General features: G+C 39.0%; 1 protein-coding gene across 6 annotated transcripts in view; it reads right to left on the reverse strand.

Annotated features, from left to right (window-relative positions):
- LOC132824423 (serine/threonine-protein phosphatase 6 regulatory subunit 3-like) overlaps nucleotides 1-22,447 on the reverse strand; it is a 143,411-nt gene that overhangs the window by 52,655 nt on the left and 68,309 nt on the right. For 4 of the 6 annotated variants that reach the window (XM_060838891.1, XM_060838890.1, XM_060838888.1 and 1 more), the window contains exons 10-15: nucleotides 18,916-19,074; nucleotides 17,757-17,821; nucleotides 10,635-10,750; nucleotides 7,372-7,457; nucleotides 6,525-6,611; nucleotides 595-692 (exon numbers count right to left, since the gene is read on the reverse strand). In XM_060838891.1, coding sequence (XP_060694874.1) covers nucleotides 595-692; nucleotides 6,525-6,611; nucleotides 7,372-7,457; nucleotides 10,635-10,750; nucleotides 17,757-17,821; nucleotides 18,916-19,074 — 611 coding nt within the window. The remainder of the gene's footprint in view (nucleotides 1-594; nucleotides 693-6,524; nucleotides 6,612-7,371; nucleotides 7,458-10,634; nucleotides 10,751-17,756; nucleotides 17,822-18,915; nucleotides 19,075-22,447) is intronic. The other 2 variants (XM_060838892.1, XM_060838893.1) reach the window with 2 other exon arrangements.

A 22,447-nucleotide genomic window follows, 5' to 3' on the forward strand; every position in this document is an offset into this window, starting at 1 on the left:
TAAAATCTTGAGCAGAGAAAAAGAGAAGGCACCAGAAATCCCCAGTTTTCAATTTAATGGGAAAGATGGTCTTTCAGTGTGTGGGGTAGAAGGGTAAGAAGGAAATATTATAATTCTGTAAAGGAATGAAATCTTTTCAAATGGAGTGTTCTCATTTTCTGTGCATGGGGGCTCCCTTGTTTGTGAAATCAACACAGCCTAGTTACTGGTTTGAACATGCATTCCAGCTCTGAAAAGCAGTATTCCTCTCACCTTAGTCAATCAAATGCACAGAGATCCAGGATTTAAAATTTCAAGCTGAAGACTAAAATTTCCTTTGCATGATAGACAGAATTAAATTTGATTGCTAAAGGAGAAGAAAAAGACCCAAAGCATCAAAGCAGTTCAAAAACACCATGGGGCAGTTTAACAAAACAATTCAATATACCCACTGAAACATTGCTATTTAAGCAGAAAAATAGGGAAAAAAGGATAGCACCAATCTCACCCAATTAGTAATACAAATTCATTTCAAGAAATTGCATGCTGTGTAAATATCTAGAGATAGCCACCCAAATCAAAGATTTAAACCAGTTTCAGAAAGTTCATACTTACTTCACTATGTCCTCCTGATCAGCAAACTCCTCATCGTTGAAGCCGAACTGGTCAATAAAATTGGACGTCATTTGTTGCATCTGATAATCAGAAAAGGCCTGGCAAACCCAGGACCAATGACAGGGATATAATCTTGATACTCAATCATATAACGAGGTTCACTTAAAGGGGACCCAAACCTTCATTTCAAAAAATTAAATTTTAATAAGTCTCCGTAGCTGTAAATTTGAGAATTACAAAGCATAACATTTAAATTTTGAAAAAAGTACCTCTTGAAGGCAGTGTTTTGAGTCAAATGACTATACTTATTTGAACTTTTAACTTCAATGTGACAAACAATCCAAACTGAGTTGTATTACATTAGGCCTAAGTTATGTCACCATCCTACACCCAATAAAGAAACTGATCTTTTGCTGATTTTTCTCACTCCCATCCGATCTCTTCCAGTTACAGAAGCCAACATTCCATAAAAACAATTCAATTAATGACCCGCTACTGATTCGAGAAATGCTGATTGAGGAAGTAATGCTAAAAACACCAGCAGAAAATTCAAACAGTGCTGTGGAATCTTCAATGTCCACTTGAACAGTGAAAGTAGGTAAAAAGTCTTTGTTTTATATAGATAATTTGGAGACCATTTCTCCACTTTCAACACCTTCAGTGCTACAGTGACAATTACTATTTGCTCAGGATCATGTCTGACTTTATGGTGAGGGGTGATACTGGGCCAAAATGGACATATGAGTGGTTTAGTACTTTAACAATGCAATAGCTAACTCATTTTATTTTTCCACCCATATTGCAAATAAGTTGTTTAAACAATATTTCTCCAACTTTTTTAATTGAAAGATTCCTTTGAAAGTGGATTAGTAAGCATGGACTTCCTACCATGTTAATTATCATTCTCATACTAAACAGATGTTTACCGATTCATTAGATAACCTGTGAATATATAATTTACAATGGTAACTCTAAAAAAGATCATGCACCAAGTATCAACAGAAAGTTAAATCTCAAAACAACGCCTCAAAACAGGATTATCCATTCTACTCTTTTCTTAAACAATGCATTGGGTGGCACTTTAAAGGTTTTTTTAAAATTCGCTCACAACAGGTGGATGCATTTATTGTATGTACCGAGTTGCCTTTCAGAAGGTAGTGGTGAGCTGCTTTCTTGAGCTGCTGCATGCTGTGGGTTGACCCACCTTACTCTTTGGGGAGGGAATTGCAGGATTTTGGAAGGTGCTGTTTCAGCATCTTTGGTGAATTTCTGCAATGCATCTTGTAGACAGTACACTGTTGCTCGTGAGCATCAGGGGGAAGAGAGTGTTGCCAATCAAGCAGACGGCTTTTTCCTGGATGGTGTCAAGCTTCTGAAGTTGTTGGAGCTACACCCACCCAAGTAAGTGGGGGAGTATTCAATCACATTCCAGACTTGTGCCTTGTAGATTGTGGACAGGATTTGGGAAGTCAAGTGGCGAGTTATTCACCGCAGTATTGAGCCTCTGATCTGCTCTCAGAGCCACTGCGTTTATGTAGCAAGTCCAGTTGAGTTTCTGGTCAATGGAAACCCAAAGAATGTTGACAGAGGGGGATTCAGTGGTGGTAACACTGTTGAATATCAAGGGCAGTGGTTAGATTGTTTCTATTCAAAAACCTTTTCTTAGACATTTCCAATATTATTGCAGAGTGCAGTAAACATGAATCAGTAGAGCATGTATCCTATTCCATTGTATTTTGAGCAATGAAATTGAGGAAAGGATGAAAAAACTGAAAGCAGAAGTAATGTTGTATATTATTAAATTTTAATGAAAAATTAAAAAAGAAATGTTTAAAAATAACCTTCTGGCTGCGTCTGAGAACCTTGTAGCTGCGTCTGGGCAAATAGACAATAGAGAAATCCGTTGAAACAGTTACATTCCTAAGACACTCCCTTTGCTTAGCTGCTTCCCGTTGTTTACTATTAACTTGTAATCAGGAAATAACCATGCCAGAATACTGTTTAACACTTGTTCAGACCTTTGAGCAAGGGTGTCACAATGAGGAAGGTATTGTCCTCTGCATGAGATGGTAAAGCAAAAGACTCCTTAGTTGGTCATAAAGTAATCTGATTGCACTGTTTTGAGGATTTTCAAAATGTACCATCAATATCTATCTCCCAAACAAATTATCAAGCAAATAATTTAATCATTTCTCAGATTGTTGTTTGTGGCATCTTGCCATGCAGCAATTAGTTGCCATATCACCTACATCAGAACAATTACTACACTTCCAAAGTACTAAATGCACTGAAAAGCATTTTGAAATATCTTGAGGTTGTGAAAGCTGCTATGCAAGGCCTTCATTTTTGAGTGCATAAGGGGTTTGCAGACTGGACAAAGTAAAATTAAAATCAATTTTGTATTTTCTAATCTACCTGTTCAGCGTTGTTATTGCATATCTCTGGAACAGGTCAGATTTGAACGCAGAAATCCTGGTTCAGGGGAGGGACACTATCACTGCACCAAAACAGTCCCGATTAAATTCATTTGTTAATATCCAGAAGTGCTCTTACATACAACTGAACCATTTTTGTTTTGCCCATCATCAAATCACTTGTGGTATTTTTTCACCTATTAACTATCAGCAATAAATCACCCATATTCTCCAATTGATTAATATATGTGCAAAGGGGCAAGACTGATCATCAAAAGTGAAGGGGATGTAGGGAGAAGGGGGGCCTAATTAAGTTCTTCAAGAATAATTTCAATACTGCTCACCTGGCAATAGTTAGTTCAAGTAGTTGCAGCAGCTTCCATTTCCCATCTGCTGCTTTCTCTTGAATTCTAAGCATTAGCAGTGGTTCCAAGTCAACAGACTTCAAATGCTAACTGTTTTGATCCCCACAGATGCTGCAAGACCTGTTGTTTTTCACCAGTGCTTTGTTTTCATACTCAGATCTCCAGCATTTGTATTTATTTTGCTTTTGCATCAACAGTGTTCATAGCACTTTTACTGAATTGCGTCACAAGGTTCTGTGTTCAAATCCCATGCCAGTACTCAGCACAAAAAGAGTGTTGATGGAATGTTGCCACATTAGAGGTCATTTTTTTCAAAATAAAATGTCAAAATAAGACCCCATCTGTCCATTCAAGTGAATGTGAACCATCCTAAGGCACTTTTTGAAACTGCAAATGAGTTACCCTAATCATTATTCATCCCTCAATCACAACAATAATTACCTGATCATGATCAAATTGCTATGTGCAATTTGGCTGTCTCATTTCCTATATAATTTGCCATTAAACACTTTGAAATCTCTGGTGGTCATGAACAGTATCACGTAAAACGCAAGTTTTTCCTTCTTCTTAAAACGGTTCTTTTGAAGATAAAGGGTCATCTGCTGCAATATTGCAGCACATTCTCTTCGTATCTAGATTGGATTGTGATGATGCAGATAAGATTCAACTTCAATTTAAAGCAGAGGCTTGAGTTGTTGAGGAAAAATTGCTACTGCACAGCTCAGCCAACTGCTGCAATGTGCCAGGTAAGAGGCCCTTTTATTTCATATATTCTTTTATTCATACTTTAATTCACTTCCCCCGCACAAAAGTAATTAGTTTACAATGTGTTCCACAGCAACTAAATGGGACAAGTTTAAGAATTTATATTCTCAACATTTACAGCCACAGATTTCTTTTCTAAAATTGCTTTTGATCAAGTTTGAGCTCTCTTAAGCATTTCTTAAAAAGCACACCAATTGAATCAAGTAAACAAAGCTATTTATCAACAACTAGGACAAAATCAATAACTTAATGTTTCCACACCAACAATGAAAACTAATTAATGAATTGACCAAATTTTCAGCAGTTTGCTGCAAGGTACTACTGCTTTTATTTGCCAAGATGATCTTAAAAAGTACACATCACCTGCTCAACCTATCACCTCAATTTCAAATGGAACATAGAACAAAGAACTGTAAGGAACAGAAACAGCCCCTTCAGTCTGCGATGTTGTGCTGAACATGACGCCAAATTAAATTAATCCCTTCTGCCTGTCCTTGGTCCATATCCCCCAATTCCTTGCATATACATGTGATTATCTAAAATTCTCAAACTCCCTTTTGTAGCTGCCTCCACCACCATTTCTGCCCCTCACATCTCCTTTGAACTTCCCCTCTCACTTTAAGTGCATACCTCCTAGTTTTAGACATTTCAACACTGACCCTATCTATCTACGCATCTCCTAATTTTAAAGACTTCTATCAAGTCTTCCCTCAGCCTCCACCGTTCCAGAATTTTTCTAGCTTCTCTTTAGAGCACATAGCCTCTAACCCAGGCAGCATCCTGAAAAACCTCTTTGCACCCTTTTTAAAGCCTCCACATCCTTCCTGTAATGTGGCAATATTCTAAGTGTAGCCGAACCAAAGTCTTATAAAGCTGCACAATGGCATCACAACTCTTGTACTCCATTCTCCAACCAATAAAAATGTGCACCTTCTTTACCACTGTATCTACTTATATGGCTGCTTTCAGGAAGCTATGGACCTGAACTCCAGGATCCCTTTGTACATCAATGCTGTTCATGGTCCTGTCATAAGTGTATTCATTTCCGTAGCATTTGATCTCCCAAAGTACAGCACCTCAAACTTATCTGGATTAAACTCTGCCATTTCTCCACCCAAATCTGCAACTGATCTATATCCCACTGCATCCTTTGACAACCTTCTACACTAGACACAACTCCACCAATCTCTGTAAAGTATGCAAACTTACTAACCCACACATCTACATTTTCATCTATATCATTTGTAAAGATGTTTATATCACAATCAGCAGAGGTCACAGTATGGAACCCTGTGGAACATCACTAGTCATCGACCTCCAGACTAAAAAATACCTTTCCACCCTACCCTCTGCCTTCTATGGGCAAGCCAATTCTGAATCCACACAGCCAAGCCATGGTGGATCCCAAGCACCTGAATCTTCTGAAGAGCATACCATGAGGGACCTTGTCGAAAGTCTTAGTAAAATCCACGCAGACAACATCCACTGCTCTACACACTTATTGATCACCTTTGTCACCCCCATGAAAGATTCAATCAAGTTAGTAAGACAAGACCTGTCCAGCACAAACTTATGCTGACTGTCCCTAATTAAGCCATGCTTTTCCAAATGCATGTAAAATTCTATCCTTAAGAATTCTCTCCAATAACTTTCCAATCACTGATGCGAGATTCACCAGTCTATAGCACTCTGGATCATCCCTATTTCTTTTCTTGAACAGAGGAAAAGCATTAGCTATATACTAGTCCTCTGGAACCACTCCAGTGGCTAATCAGGATACAAAGAACTTAGTCAAGGCCTCAGAAATCTCCTCTTTTTCTTCTCTCAATAACCTAGAGTAGATACCATCAAACCTGGAGGACCTATCCATCTTAAATGTTCAAGAGACTCAATACCACGTTTTTAAAAAAAATTGACCTCAAAATACCCAAGTATATTAGTATGGTCCACACAAATTTCATTCAGAGTCCTGCATATCCTTTTAGTTGAAGGGATATTATTCGTAACTAACCTCCCAAATTGGGAGTAGCCCTATCATCTTCACACATCACAAACTATATGTGCAAAATCTATAACAAAGGTAAAGCAAAGTATACACACAGGATCTTGGTACACAATGGGTTTAACAGATCCATGATTGTCCTAGATCTACAATGAAGTTCTAACAGTACAGAATATGCTGGAAACTTGAATGAAAACTTATGAGGCACATACTGCACTTAGAAAGGAAAAAATTCTCTTAAGTCTTGATATTTAATATAATCAGATTGGTAAAACACTAATTTTATAATTTCTCATTTTTATTTAAGTTCACATGCAAACCAGGTACTTTATCTGTTAAAACTGAAGTAGCATTAAGTGGTTACTCAGTAAAGAAAATACTTACTTGCTGTAACCCCGAGTCTGGAGCAAATCCTGGTTCTTTAAAATCAACTTCATCATCACTTGATGAATGTATATTGTGCGCGCTAACCTGGAATATAATTTATAGGATAAAGTGATACCACAACAAACCCAATTGATTCCACAGCAGAATATGTACTTTTCACCCTTGGTCTCCCCATCAAACAACCCTGCTCCCTTCAGGAAAAAAAAATTATTTTCAATAAGCTAAGTATTATTTTCAGAGTGTTCCTCCATATTTCAAATTTTAAATTACAACCTCACTTAAGGAAAGCTAAAGTCGTTTTCCCTTCTTTGAAATAAAAGGCACACATAATCCAATTTTAAAGCTGTGTAACAGCCAACAGAATAAACTGAAGACAATATCTTCATACATTCAGAACACTACAAAATAGTCCTAAATGTCCATTCACAATTCAAAGAATGGGATAAATCTGCATAAGCTTCTTAAAAACAATGGGGAAACTGATAAAAATAAACTTTTTGACCATAATTTCAACGTACACATAGCTATTTTTAATGCAACATGCCTGAACCAATATTTTAATCTAAATAGCAATGTAAAACATTATAAGATTGGAATCAGTGCCTTCAAACTTTCTGTAAATGCTGCATGCTTGACACTTACTATTTCATTCCTTGGCTACTGTTTCATACTATAGCCAATTTTTCACAACAGTCGTGCCCGACTGGTTATTCAACTTTCTACCTTCAAAAGGTTGCCTATTTTCATCTCCATAATATCAAAGTTTCATGCTTATTTAAATTTATTTACATTTTTTTCCTTCTAAATATCTTTCAGTATGTGCACCATGTTTTCAGAGACCTACCAGATCGATTGCATTCTTCTTATTCGTTTCTGCCAATGAACCTGTTGTAAATGTCTCCCATCTTTCCCTGTAATCCTCACTAAGATCTGAAAAAGTTGGAAAGACTTCTTTTAAACAAAATCCTGATCATTCTAAAAGCACAATATAATATATTCACTGCCAATAATCAGTCCAACCAAAAAAAAAATTGCTCCTCGTTAATTTATTTGCATAAAATGGCACATGCTTTCAAAGGAAACTAAAATGTTAATGTGTAATTTCAACTTTATATTGGAATTGTTTTTTTAAAAAGAGTATCAAGATGTACAGACATTAAAATTTTGTCCTTAAGTATGGTTTGATTACTACCTCCTACTACATTTGTAGTTTTGTTTTGTTTATTCATTCATGGGATGAGGGCATTTTTGGCTAGGCCAGTGTTTACTGCCATCCCCAATTGCCCAAACAGCAGTTTGGGTCTGGGATCACACATAGACAGACTATGTAAGGATGTCAGTTTCCTTCCATAAAGGACAGATGGGGGTTTTTTCTGACAACCAACAATAGATTCACAGTCATCATTAGACTCTTAATTCCAGATGTTTATCGAATTTGAATTCAACCACCAGCCGTGTTGAGATTCAAACCCAGGTCCTCACAACATCATCTGGGTCTTTGGATTAAGAGTCAAGTGATAATACCATGAGGCCATCACCTCCCTATTTGATAAGATTTGTGCTGTACATGTCTAAGTAAGTTGTCTATGTTAAAGACATTCCATGGCCTTCCTTGGAGTCCTCAATGTTGCACTATATGGAGGATTAATCTAAATTGTCATTTATCTGTAGTGTGAATACTGAATATTGACATCACTACAAACCTTCTGTTTCGGATAGTCTTCATGCAGGCTCATCATGACCAAAAGATTCAGCCATAGCAGGGGTTACTGTGTACATGGCCACAGTGTTACAGAGCTTCACAGAAAATCAGGAATAACAAATGCATCAGCAAGTACAGGAGCAGCAACCTTCAGCATCTGCTAAACAATGCCCACATGAAGACAATGAAGCTGAAGATCCCTTCAAGACATCGAGGCTCAGAGTCCAGCATCCACGATGCTATTTCCTCCAATGTTTGCAGTGTTGCTGCAGACTGATGTCCCCAGATGCCAATTGCTGAAGTGGGATTTGTGACGTTAGAGGGTGGGTGGCCATCACGGTGACAGTTGCACCAAATTTATACATGACTGACTGTTTCCATGGATCCACTGGGGACCCAAGTCAGATATCACAACCCTTAAGGCGTCACAGCTCGGTGGTTAGCACTGCTGCCTCACAGCGCCAGGGTCCCAGGTTCGATTCCAGCCTCAGGTGACCGTGTGTGGAGTTTGCACATTCTCCCCATGCCTGCATGGGTTTTCTCCGGGTGCTCCGGTTTCCTCCCATAGTCCAAAGATGTGCGGGTCAGGTGAATTGGCCATGCTGAAGTGCCCATAGCATTAGGTGCATTAGTCAGAGGGAAATGGGTCTGGGTGGGATACTCTTCAGAGGGTCAATGTGGACTGGTTGGCCGAAGGGACTTGTTTCCACACTATAGGTAATCTAATCTAATCAACCCACTATTACAAATATAATTTATATCAGATCACACCACTTCATATCATTTCCCCATGATAAAGGCCACAGCTGCAAACCAGACCATCAGTTTTACCAACATAGTTGACTTCCCCGAGGTGCAATGCACTATAGACCATACACAAATGTTAAAACTGCCTTATCATGACAGCTCACTTCAGCTACAGAAAAGGATTGTATTCCATTAATGTACAGGTGTTGTGTGATCATCAGTACCACCGATATGCCAAGTATCTGGGAGCTTTCATGATGGCTATATTCTTGATAATTCTCATGTTCTTGCTTATTTCATGGGAAGATTGCCTTACAAGGAGAGTTTCTGAAAGACAAGGAGTACCTTCTGCATCTGTAGCTGATGATTCGGAGGTTGAGTCTAAAAACAATGCTGAAGAGCTGACCAAGCAGCAACAGTGCTCCAAGGAGAAAGACTGCGCAGGCAGAACATCACTTCCAGTTGTAGCATCAGGCTCAACAAATAAGACAGGAGTTAATTGATATCCGGTTCCACAGTTGTGAACTAGATACAGTGATCATTCATTGATTGTAAATTTGTTGCTGCTGAAAAGGCAAGCGGCTGCTGTTTGTTCCTAGAAGTAAATACAATTTTGCCTTTGCTTTTGTGGAAAAAAAGGTTAAACTTTTACAACCATTTGACGATTTTCCATTAATGCTCTCACACTGAATAATGATAAGATGTTATGCTCTACTGGATGTAAAGGACAGGGTACTAAGATGGTATTGTGTCGAGGACAGTTAATCCGTGCTGCTTATTCCTGTAGCTGCAGTTACAATGACAGTTGATCAGCAAGTGAAAATTTTAAAACATATTTATGAATGTGAGCTTGTATTTTCATCCATGTCACTTGTGTCCTTAGAAGCAGTTCTTTTTCATTCCCTCCCATAACGTGCACCGTGAAGGGAAGCTCCTGGTGTCTGCACTTTAAACATGCTACTCGCACCAGTAATCAAGGCAGGTCCTGACAGTGGTAAGTACTTTCACCACTGCTGAGTGCACCATAATGTAACAGGGTGCTTTAGAGGCATGGTGCATACATAATGAGACAAACTGTAGAGAACGGAGAGAGACAACACACTAGCACTCATGAACAGAAACACTCCATGCAATTCCCCAAAGTTGGCACAGCTGACTTTTGGTAAAATTTAGCCCTTTGTCTATCTTCACATTTATCTCTGTGAATAACTAGCTGTAAATAATGTTCATGAACAGTTCAGCCAGCAGTGGTTGAGCACAACGCTATTTTCTTCTGCCACACTTAGAGAAGATACTGTGAGCATAAATTTATTCACTATAACATCAATTGGTATTTAATAGAACTGGGCTAAACCAAGACAGTGTAGAAAGTAAGAAAACACAGCCTGCTTAAGAAATCTGTCATCAGATTGTTTATGAGGAGAAGGAGTAAAGACTGTGCCCAATCTTCATACAGAGCACAGTTAAATACAGTTCATTTATTTTCTATCTCTCTGAAAATAAAGTTTTTAATTTAAATGTCATGCACAAGTTCAATTCATTGCAGTATGGAAAAATGTAGAATAAAAAAGTATACTTTAGGAGAAATAGTAAAGGATGTGTTGTAGCTATACTGAATGACATGTTTAAAACAGAAACAAATATGTAGAGCATTATACCTTTAAGCAGCTGATTAATGAGTACACTGTTTGGTCCCTTCTCAGCATTGTGCACAATAGCATTAGCTATCCGTGTTAAGTGACCCATGTACCCCCTCCGTCTTCCACCTGATGATCTGAAAAACAAGTTCATCCACTTATTCCGAAACAACAAAGCATAGTTATTGATACTGGGGGCGAAGAGACACAGACACAGAGAGAGAGGGGGGAGGGAGAGAGGCAGAGGAGAGAGGCAGAGGGGAGAGGGAGGGGGGAGGGAGGGTCGGGAGAGAGAGGGGAACGCAAGGAGGGGGTAAGAGAGCGAGAAATGCGGGGAGAGCGAGGGCGGTGGACAGCGAGAGGGGGGAGAGACAGAGCGCGAGAGGGGGGGAGAGACAGAGCGCGGGGGGGGGGGGAGAGACAGAGCGCGGGGGGGGGGGAGAGACAGAGCGGGGGGGGGGAGAGACAGAGCGCGAGGGGGGGGGAGAGACAGAGCGCGAGGGGGGGAGAGACAGAGCGCGAGGGGGGGGAAGAGAGAGAGCGCGCGGGGGGGAAGAGAGAGAGCGCGCGGGGGGGAGAGAGCGAGCGCGGGGGGAGAGAGAGCGCGCGAGGGGGGGAAGAGGCAGGGGGGGGGAAGAGACGAGGGGGGGGAAGAGGCGAGGGGGGGGCGAGAGAGGGCGGGAGAGACAGAGAGAACGCGGGAGAGACAGAGAGAACGAGGAGTGGAGTTGTGGAGAGAAAAAGAAAAGGATTGATGAGAGAGGAGGGAAAATAATACTTGTAGAAATGTTTTTTAACCAAAAGAAATGTTGCTAAAAAAGACATACACTATTAAAGATTTTCATCTTGAGGACATCTTGACAATTTTGAAAATGTCAATTCAAGGAGAAAGTTAACTTTTAAACTGCACAAGGTGCTGATTAGTTGATAAATGAACTATGATTGGTAGAGGCCTTGTCATAAAGATTGCACTAGTGATTTTTCTTTCATTAATTTTCAAGAAGCACAATCTTCTCAGTGTAAATTGGGTTAATATTCAGAGGCAGAAAATAATTGGCACCACCAATTTATTAACGCTCTCTTTCTGATAAGATCAGAATTTAATTAAAAATATCCATTACTACTTGCACTGGCAAGTTGGGTTTTTTTTGGTGCCAGGATCTAAAGTATTGCAAGTTTTCAGTTTAATTGGCATAAGCATCAAGGGAAGAATAAACAATGATACAATGACTCAACCACAGTGGTTAGCATTTCTGAGACAACTTAATCTTTTTGGTTTTATTATAGCAACACAAAACTAGATTACCTTTCTCATAAGTGAAGCAGAAAAATGATTATTCAGCAGCAAACTCTCAACAGTGAACCTACCTGTCACTGGCCTGAAAAGACTTTAAATAGTCCAGAGAATATTCAGACATTGAGTTTTCATAAGATTAAGGAAACAAAGGAAGAACACTATCCTAATTTGCCAATCTAGAGAAAATGCAATTCCCTTCAAAATTCAACCATACCATGCGACTCTTCAAATGAATCCAAGATTTTTGTTCAACGTTTCTATATGAAGAGATCTTTGCTCTTGTGGATAATTGCTGAAAATTGCTGAATTGACGTTTCGGGCATGAGCCCTTCGATTCTCCTGCTCTTTGGATGCGCCTGACCTGCTGCGCTTTTCCAGCAACATGTTTTCAGCTCTGATCTCCAGCATCTGCAGTCCTCACTTTCTCCTCTTGTGGATAATTTCCTAGTATCAGTCCCAAATCTGTCCTTTGCCAATTCAAATCTGTATCTTTAGCACTAGAATTTTGGTTAAAGTATTCCAGATTTACCTTCGCAACATCATTTACTGTTTCATGAGTGTTATATGATTCTCTGTCGCTGAGGAGTGTCAAATATTTGCCAGCCTTATCACAACATAGCTGAGTGATCAGGCTCGTGTTTCTATATAGCAGCATGTTGAGGTCTTGAATATCTCAAACCTCCGTAACAATATGGTCTTTTGCAATTATATAAAGGATTTCTTATGGTATGGAAGCAGGCCATTTGGCCCATTCAGTCCACACCAATCCTCCAAAGAGCATTCCATTCAAACACCACCACCGCCTCCCACCCCCCCCCAAGCCCCCGCCTTCTTTGTAATATAAGGAAAGTGGAAAAATTAGGATTTTAAGACAGTGTAAAAAGGTGGAGAGGATCACGTATCAGCAGGGAAGTTGAAGAGATCAGAGACCAAAGGTGTCACGGAACAAAAGGCAAACGGATTGGCAAAGTTTGTACAGAGGTGACACAGGTACACAATGTGTGTTAACAGCAGAACATTAGTCGGTTATGCTAAAAGCCAAAGTATGAAAGCAAGTCAAGGGGTGAGAGGTGCAAAATGGAGGACTGAGTTTATGAAATAAAGTTGTTGAACTCAATGCTGAATCCAGAAAAGCAGAAGGTGAAGCGCTTTCTTCCAGCTTGTGCTGGGATTCACTGGAACACTGCAGTAGTCCTTGGACAGAAATGTGACGGTGAAAGCAAGATGCTGTATTAAAATGGTAAGTGACTGGAAGATCAGATCATGTTTGGGACCAAATGGATGTGTTTGTCAATCCATGCTTGGACTCCCCAAGATAGAAAAGAACATTCTGTCAGCAGCAAATACAGTAGACTAGATTAAAAGAATTACAAGTAAACAGAATCATTTGGAAGGTGGAGTGCTTGTGACCTTGGACAGCGAGGAAGGAGGTAATAAAAGGCCCAGAGTTACACCACCAGTAACTACCTAGGAAGATCTTGTGGGAGGCATTAAGGTATCAGGGTAATAGAGGAGTGGATCAAAACGCAGTGGAGGGAATGGTCAGATTAGAATGCTGACATGGGAGGGAAAAATGCATTTGGGATGGGATCATTGTGGAGGTGGCAGAAATGGCACAAAATGATCCTTTGAATACAGAGGCTGGAGGGGAGGGGTGTAAAGTGAGAACAGGAGGCTCTCTTTCACATTTCTACAAAGGATGGGGAAGGGCAAGGGCGGAAGTGTAAAAAATGATTGGATATGATTGAGATCCCTGTCCATCACAATGATTTTTGGACAGCTGCATCTGGAACTGTCATGAGGGCTTCCCACTTTTCCACTAAGTACAGGTTACAACATCAAAAAATGTTATTGTTGAATAATTTAGTTAAAATATATCTTATTACTTTCTTTATTATTGAAGAGTAGCAGGCTGTTCTGTATCACTGCATATTTTCAACATAGCATAAAGGCAAATTATTTCACGAGAATCCAGAGAAAGTATATTCAGTCAGGGTGAAAGGAAAGGCTGGTAGGTATAGGGAATGCTGGATGACTAAAGAAATTGAGGGTTTGGTTAAGAAAAAGCAGCATATGTAAGGTATAGACAGGATAGATCGAGTGAATCCTTAGAAGAGTATAAAGGCAGTAGGAGTATATGTAAGAGGGAAATCAGGAGGGGAAAAAGGGGACATGAGATAGCTTTGGCAAACAGAATTAAAGGAGAATCCAAACGGTTTTTACAAATACATTAAGGACATAAGGGTAACTAGGGAGAGAATAGGGCCACTCAAAGATCAGCAAGGCAGCCTTTGTGTGGAGCCACAGAAAGTGGGGGAAGATACTCAGCGAGTATTTTGCATCAGTATTTACTGTGGAAAAGGATATGGAAGATATAGAATGTAGGGAAATAGATGGTGATATCTTGCAAAATGTCCATATTACAGGAGGAGGAAGTGCTGGATGTCACGAAACACAAAGGTGGATAAATCCCCAAGACCTGATCAGGTGTATCCTAGAGCTCGATGTGAAGCTAGAGAAGTGATTGCTGGGCCTCTTGCTGAGACATTTGTATCATCGATTGTCACAGGTGAGGTACCGGAATACTGGAGGTTGGCAAACGTGGTGCCACCGTTTAAGAAAGGAGGTAAGGACAAGCCAGGGAATTATAGTCCAGTGAGCCTGACATTGGTGGTGGGCAAGTTGTTGGAGGTACAGGATGTACATGTATTTGGAAAGGCAAGGACTGATTAGGGATAGTCAACATGGCTTTGTGCGTGGGAAATCATGTCTCATGAACTTGATTGAGTTTTTTGAAGAAGTAACAAAAAGGATTGATGAGGGCAGAGCAGTAGATGTGATCCATATGGACTTCAGTAAGGCGTTCGACAAGGTTCCCCATTGGAGACCGATTAGCATGGTTAGATCTCACGGAATACAGGAAGAACTAGCATTTGGATACAGAACTGGCTCAAAGGTAGAAGACAAGAGGGTGGGTGGTGGAGGGTTGTTTTTCAGTCTGGAGGCCTGTGACCAATGGAGTGCCACAAGGATTGGCATTGGGTCCACTACTTTTTGTCATCTATATCAATGATTTGGATGCGAGCATAAAAGGTACAGTTAGTAAGTTTGCGGGTGACATCAAAATTAGAGGTGTAGTGGACAACAAGTAGGGTTACCTCAGATTACCGCAGGATCTTGACCAGAAGGGCCAATGGGCTGAGAAGTGGCAGATGGAATTTAATTCAGATAAATGCGAGGTGCTGCATTTTGGGAAAGCAAATCTTAGCAGGATTTATACACTTAATGGTAAGGTCCTAGGGAGTGTTGCTGAACAAAGACCTTGGAGTGCAGGTTCATAGCTTTTTGAAAGTAGAGTCGCAGGCAGATAGGATAGTGAAGGTGGTGTTTGGTATGCTTTCTTTTATTCATCAGAGTATTGAGTACAGGAGTTGGGAGGTCATGTTGCAGCTGTACAGGACAATGGTTATTCCATGGAATATTGCATGGAGTTCTGGTCGTCTCCTTATTGGAAAGATGTTGTGAAATCTGAAAGGGTTCAGAAAAGATTTACAAGAATGTTACCAGGGTTGGAGGATTTGAGCTATGGGGAGAGGCTGAACAGGCTGGGGATGGTTTCCCTGGAGCGTCAGAGGCTGAGGGATGACCTTATAGAGGTTTACAAAATCATGAGGGGCATGGATAGGATAAATAGACAAAGTCTTTTCCCTGGGGTCGGGGAGTCCAGAACTAGAGGGCATAGGTTTAGGGTGAGAGGGGAAAGATATAAAACAGACCTAAGGAGCAACTTTTTCACGCAGAGGGTGGTACGTGTATGGAATGAGCTGCCAGAGGATGTGGTGGAGGCTGGTACAATTGCAACATTTAAGAGGCATTTGGATGGGTATATGAATAGGAAGGAATTGGAGGGATGTGGGCTGGGTGCTGGCAGGTGGGACTAGATTGGGTTGAGATATCTGGTTGGCATGGTTGGACCGAAGAGTCTGTTTTCATGCTGTACACCTCTATAACTCGATGTCTTTGTTTACAAAGAATTGTAACTGAGTGGTCAATACAGATGATACCAAACTTTATTTATACTTTGACAGCAATAAAAAGCCATTATCTTGAACACATTTTTGTACTCTGAGGTGAATGTTGTCAATGCAGAGAGGTAGTGTTTTTTTTGCAAATCCCATGTGAGGTGTACTGTTGTAACCTTGAGGGAGACCAGTCACTTTGGAAAGGAAACTTGAACACTCAGTACCTGAAAGAATTACACCACAAGGTATCATTTTTAAATTAAAACTTAAACTGCATAATAATCAAGGACATACTTCATAAACCTGGAAATCCGAACATGACACATTCTGTGTTATTTTGGTTTCTCCCCCCCCCCCAGCCACCAAAACATCCCTTCTATGTTCAGAATTTTAGGGTTCCTTCGCTCCTTCTGTGACCAAAACAAGACATGACAGAGCTCTCAGGAATTCACTTTATTTTCCGAAGCTTTCCTGCTATTCCGCAAAGTTTGAGATTTCCTGCAATCCTTCTAATGGGATAGGCAATTCTCCAACCTAGGAATCTCTTGGCTGTGGACACTTCAACTTAATAAGAGACCATACAGCTTTGTTTAATGATTCAAAAATGAGAAAAAAACAGTTTCTAATAGCCCCCAAATATTGGTCTGGCAGAGACATACCATGTTCTTCCAAGCTGCTTCCAGAGCTCCAACCACACTGTCCTTAGACATATTATAGATAAACCCAAAATGAAAAACAAACCTCCCTTCAGTCCCTGCAGCAACATGCTACTGCTTTTAAAAATTAACTTTACCTTCAAAACCTCTCCGATTCTGGTACCCATTTGAAGAATTTATATCCCAAAAGAGATAACTACAATCTTATCAGACTTGCTGGTTCCATTAGAAAAGTAAGACTACATTGTTTATTGCTTGTCCATTTTCAATTTGAACCTCAACAAATAATATGCAATGCACCACAATGGACTGGTAGTTTTACAGCTAGACTATTAATCCAGAGAACCAGGTAGTGTTCGGAGGTCCTGGGTTTGAATCCTACGATGGCAGATGGTGGAATTTGAATTTGATAAAAATCTGGAATTAAGAATTTAATGATGACCAAGAATCAATTGTTGGAAAGACCGATGTGGTTCATTACTGTCTTTTCGGGTGGAAATCTGACGTCTGACCATGGTCTGACGTAGGGGGGACTCAAGGCACTTGGCAATGTGACTGACCCTTAACTGCACCTTGTACAATTAGGGATGGACAATAAATTGCTGGCACAGTCAGCAATGGTCACATCCAATGAACGAACTAAAAAAAATAAAGAGGCTACTAGTTACTTCAGATCTCTTTACCAGCCTCACACTAGGTATTCTCATTTATCTTCCATTTAACCAAAACTCTAACTAAAATAATATTGTCTATATAATTGGACATTTTTGCAACAGTACAACCAAAATGTAGACCACCTCCTTCTAGTATACCCAAACATATTTTGCAATATGAAAACACCCTTTCTGCCATAGTTTTTTCATTTCAATCATTCCAATGGAATCTCAAGAAAAGTGTGCTAATTTGCACTATTAATGAACTTAGAGTTGTTCGAGATTTGCCAACCTCTTTTTGGTAGAATTGCTGTTTTGAAGAGAAAGCTCCATTCATCAGTTGAGCTTGCATTCGAATTACAGTCCCAAAACAGAGTAGGTCACCACAAATTTCAGGTTATTCTGATACTGCCTAACTCCCATATAAGATGGTTATAATTTTTTTTAAAATTATTATTGATCTTAAATATGTACATTTGAAACAGTTTGATAATCAAAACAAATTGTTTACTTACTGTTCCTTTTCATTATTTTCCCACGCATCGAGTATTCTCTGAATTAATCGGCACTTCGTAAATAGCTGGATAATGGAAAACTGAGTCAATATACATAGTGATTAAAACCAAAAATGTTTTTTAATGGCTTCACAGAGTTTGAGACAATAGATCAGTACGTCAAATCATATTCAATTGTCATCAGATATGGAGGTCTGCTGAAAGCAGATTATAAACAAGCAACTAAACAATAAAGCAAAAGTTATTTTAGCACAAACACCATTATTTCAAAATTCACACAAGGAAGTTTTCATGGCTGTGTTATTTTGCAAACCGTAAACCATACCTTTATTTATAACACCTAAAGACACACTCCCATCTTTGTATTCTAAAAGGGGATTTTTGGTTTTAATTCAGAATCCCAAGTGTATCGTGTTCAAAAGCACCTAAAGATATTCAGTAACAAAAAACAATCCTCTACTCCATAAAAAACATTCACTTAAAAGTCAAAGTTTTAACTCCGACAATTTCACAAACTGATGACAAGGAAAGACTTTCAAAAGCATTGCAAAGCTACATTTAGCATGACGAACAAATAACTAAAAACTACAGACAGAGTGGCAGGAGAATCCAAGAGTGGTTAAAGCATGGGGAATACCGATTCCTACAGGAGGCCTGTGCAATAAAAATAAAAAAAAGCAGCAGTATACAATTCTGGTTATCCAGAAGTGCATTGAAGAAATACTGAAGATGAGGTCAATAATATACTGGCAAGTAAGTATGACTTATCTGCTCATGTTTAAACAGGAAAATTGCATGACCTCAGAGGACTGAAATTTTCTTTGCAGCATTAATGGGATTTCATAATAAAGAAACGTAAACATATACTGACTAAATTATAAAGATACTGCAATTAATTCCTATTTGGACATCTAATTGTTTGCTTCATAATGGTGAACCAATCAATGACATAAATGAACTAACAATCAAACAGTGAATAAGCTTACTCAAGATAGCTCAGATATTACACACTTTTTCAGTACAACAGCAATACATTGCTTTACGATAATCACAATCAACTCAGGAAAAACATATACTAGCATGTGAATGTACACCAAGTAGCATTCACAAGCCAATATTAACCATGCAATACCAAATTATACAAGGTAAAGGCTCTTACATGTTTTATTAATATATTTTCTCTGGCAGCATTGGAATTATCCTCGATGTTGTTTTCTGTGCAGTTATCATGAGGTGGAGGGCTTCCTAAGATTGTTGCAATGCAAATTTCTACTTGTACATGAAGAAAATTATTCCAAATGTATCTGAAGTACATTTCCTGTGATTAAAAAAATAAAATTTTGGATTTCATTACACAATAAAAATGTTTTGTTACAAAGAATCAGCTTTAAGCTCAAAATATTCCAACCAATTAAAAATTAGTGGATAACACTATAGACGATGGTTAACACAAGTGATTCAGAGAATCATACACACGAAACAGCCACTTAGTCCACAATGACTGCCAACTTTGAAAGAATATCCAATCATTCCCACTTCCAGATCTTTTTCTAGAACACTAAAGTTTTATTTTCAAATAAATATCCAACTTCTTCACATTCTCCTAACATTTACAGCAAGTCTCCCCAGAATTTGATACATCTTAGTAAGGTTACTAGTTCACCTGAACTCCAGGAAGGGCCCAATCTGCTCAACCTTTCCTATTATGATAAACCTTTTTGTCCCAGGAATTAATCTAGTGAACTTTCTCAGAACAGCCACTAATGCAAGCATGTTCCCCCTTAAATAAGGGGAACAAATACTGTACAGAGTACTCCAGGTATGGTCTTTTCAACAAAAACAGAAATTGCTGGAGTAACTTAGCAGGTCTGGCAACATCTGAGAAGAAAACAGAGTTAATGTTTTGAGTCCAATGACTCTTCAGACTCAAAACATTAACTTCAGATGCTGCCAGATCTGCTGTGTTTCTCCAGCAATTTTTGTTTCTGTTTCAGATCTCCAGCATCTACAGTTCTTTGATTTATTATGGTTTTACCAATATCCTGTCTAGGTGTAGCTAGATTTCCCTATCTTTATACTCCATTCGCCTTGCCTCAGGTCATAATTGAAACTGAATTGTCAAATAAAATGTTGGTAATAGGTAAGATGATCAGCCAAAATATGAAAAAAAGGCAAAATCTTACTGGAAGATCCTGGAGGGTAATTAACAAAACCCCATTATTTAAACAAGTGGTTAAAGAGAAAACAGGGAATTATAGACCAGTTAGTCTGACATTAGTTGTAGGGACAATGTCAAGAGTCCATTATAAAAGATTTAATAGCAGAACATTTGGAAACAGTAACAGGATTAGACAGAGTTAACATGGATTTATGAAAGTGAAATCATGTTTGAGCTGCTGAGATTTTGAGAATGTAACAGGTAGAGTTGATCAGGGGAAGTCAATGGATGTGGCTAATAGTTTCTAAAAGTTTTCTATAGGGTCCCACATAAGAGATTAATACACAAAGTTAAAATACACGGGAATCAGGGTAGCGTACTAACGTGGATAGAGAACGAATTAGTAGACAGGCACCAGAGTCGGAATAAATGGATCTTTTTCTGAACGATAGTACCACAGGATCAGTGCTTGGACCCCAGCTATTTACAAATAGATTAATGATTTAGATAGGGGAATATCTAAGTATTACGTTATCTCAATATAATGACATGTGACACAAAGCTGGGTGGAAGGGCTGAACTGTGAGGAAGATGCAGAAATGCTTAAGTGTGATTTTGATAACTTGAGTGAGTGAGCACATGATGGCAGACCAAGTATAATGTGGATTAATTGGAAGGTTATTCATTTTAGTAGCTAAAACAGGAAGGTAGACTATATTTTGAGCTTTGCTTGAGAAGGAGATGCATCAAGGCCTGTGTACTGTCATATACCAATTGTTGAAAACAAGCATTCGGGTGCAGATTGCAAAGGTGCAAATAGAATGCTGGCCTTTACAGCAAGAGGATTCATGTCCAGAACCAGAGGTCACAGTGTATGGATATTGGGCTGGCCATTTAAGATCAAGATGAGGAGAATTTTCTTCATGCAGGGAGTAGAGACACTGTGGAATTCTCTGACAAAGAAATCAATGGATGCCAAAACAATGAATGTTTAATAAAGAGTTAACTATAGTTCTATTGGTAAAGGGATGAAAAGTATTTGGGGAAAAGGCAGGAACAGTGTACAGGGTTTGAAAATCTCAATGGTCTTGGGACATCTGAATTTAATTAGACAGCTTCAACAGGTTTTAATTTATGAGCATTCTTTCAGGATATAACAATCAATGAAAATGAAGGGATCCTGTAGAGGTGGTATACTCAAATTTCCAGAAGACATTTGACAAGATATCACATCAAAGATTGCGAAGTAAAAATTTGTGGTCTGGGGGTAATAAATTAACACAGATTCAGGGTTGGTTCTGTAACAGAAACCACAGTAGGCATAAATACATAATTTTTTGATTGGGTTTATGTTACAAGTCATGTGCCAAAAACTGAGTACTGGGGTTGCAACAACTTAGAAGCAACAATTAGTGACTTGGATGAGGGGACTGTGTATGATTGCTAAGTTTAATAATGACTCAAAGACAGGCAGGCAAATAAGGTGTGAGCAGTACACAAGGAATCTTAAAAGGGATATGAACAATGAAATTAGTAGGCAAAATGGAATATAATATGTGAAATTGTTCACTTTAGCAAGAAGCATATAATTTAAATGGAAAGTGACTGCAGAACTCTATGTGCAGAAGGATCTGGTTGCCCTGATGTATATATCACAAAAGATAGAATAGAGGTACAAAAAATGATTAGGAAAGCAAATGAAATATTGTCATTTATCACAAGGGGTACAGAATATATAAGAATAGAGATGTTTCGTTACAGTTGTACAAGGCTTTGGTGGGATATCTAGAATAGAATATATGTTTTTGGTCACCTTATTTGAGAGATCACAATTACATCTGACTGATTCCTGGAATGATGGATTATCTCACAAGGAAAAGTTGGACAGATTGATCTATGTCCATTGGAGTTTAGAAGAATGAAAAGTGATCTTATTGTAACATGCACGATCTGAGGGGACTTTACAAAGGTGGAGAGTGAGAGAATGATTCACTTTGTCAGAAAGACTAAAACCAAGGAACAGTTTGAACTAACAAATGATTCAAAAGTTAACAGGAGTAGGCAGGCAAGTAGAGAGACAGTCATGATCTTATCCAATGGTCAAGCAAGCTGAATGGGCTAAATGGCCTACTCCTGATTCATATGCTCATAACCCTCTAACAGCTTCTGTCTCCATCTAAATAATACTTTGATTCTCTATTTTTCCTTTCAAAGTGGATAGGCTCATTTTCGTCCCCCACATTCTATTCTTATCTGCCAAACTTTTGCCCATTCACTCAACACATTTATTGCTCTTTGCAGATGTATGCTCCTCATAATTTGCTTTCCATTTATCTTTGTATCATCAGGAACTCTGGCTTCGATACAACTGGTCCCTTTATCCAAGCCATTAATATAAATCAAATAGTTGAGGCAGCACTGATTCCTTCAGCACACAACAAATTATGGTTTTCCAATCAAAATATCATCCATTTACCCTGACTGTCTATTTTCTATAAGTTAGGCAATCCTATACATTAGTCCCAAAACTGTA

This window comes from Hemiscyllium ocellatum, chromosome 18 (genome assembly GCF_020745735.1).
Source record: "Hemiscyllium ocellatum isolate sHemOce1 chromosome 18, sHemOce1.pat.X.cur, whole genome shotgun sequence".
NCBI lineage: Eukaryota > Metazoa > Chordata > Chondrichthyes > Orectolobiformes > Hemiscylliidae > Hemiscyllium > Hemiscyllium ocellatum.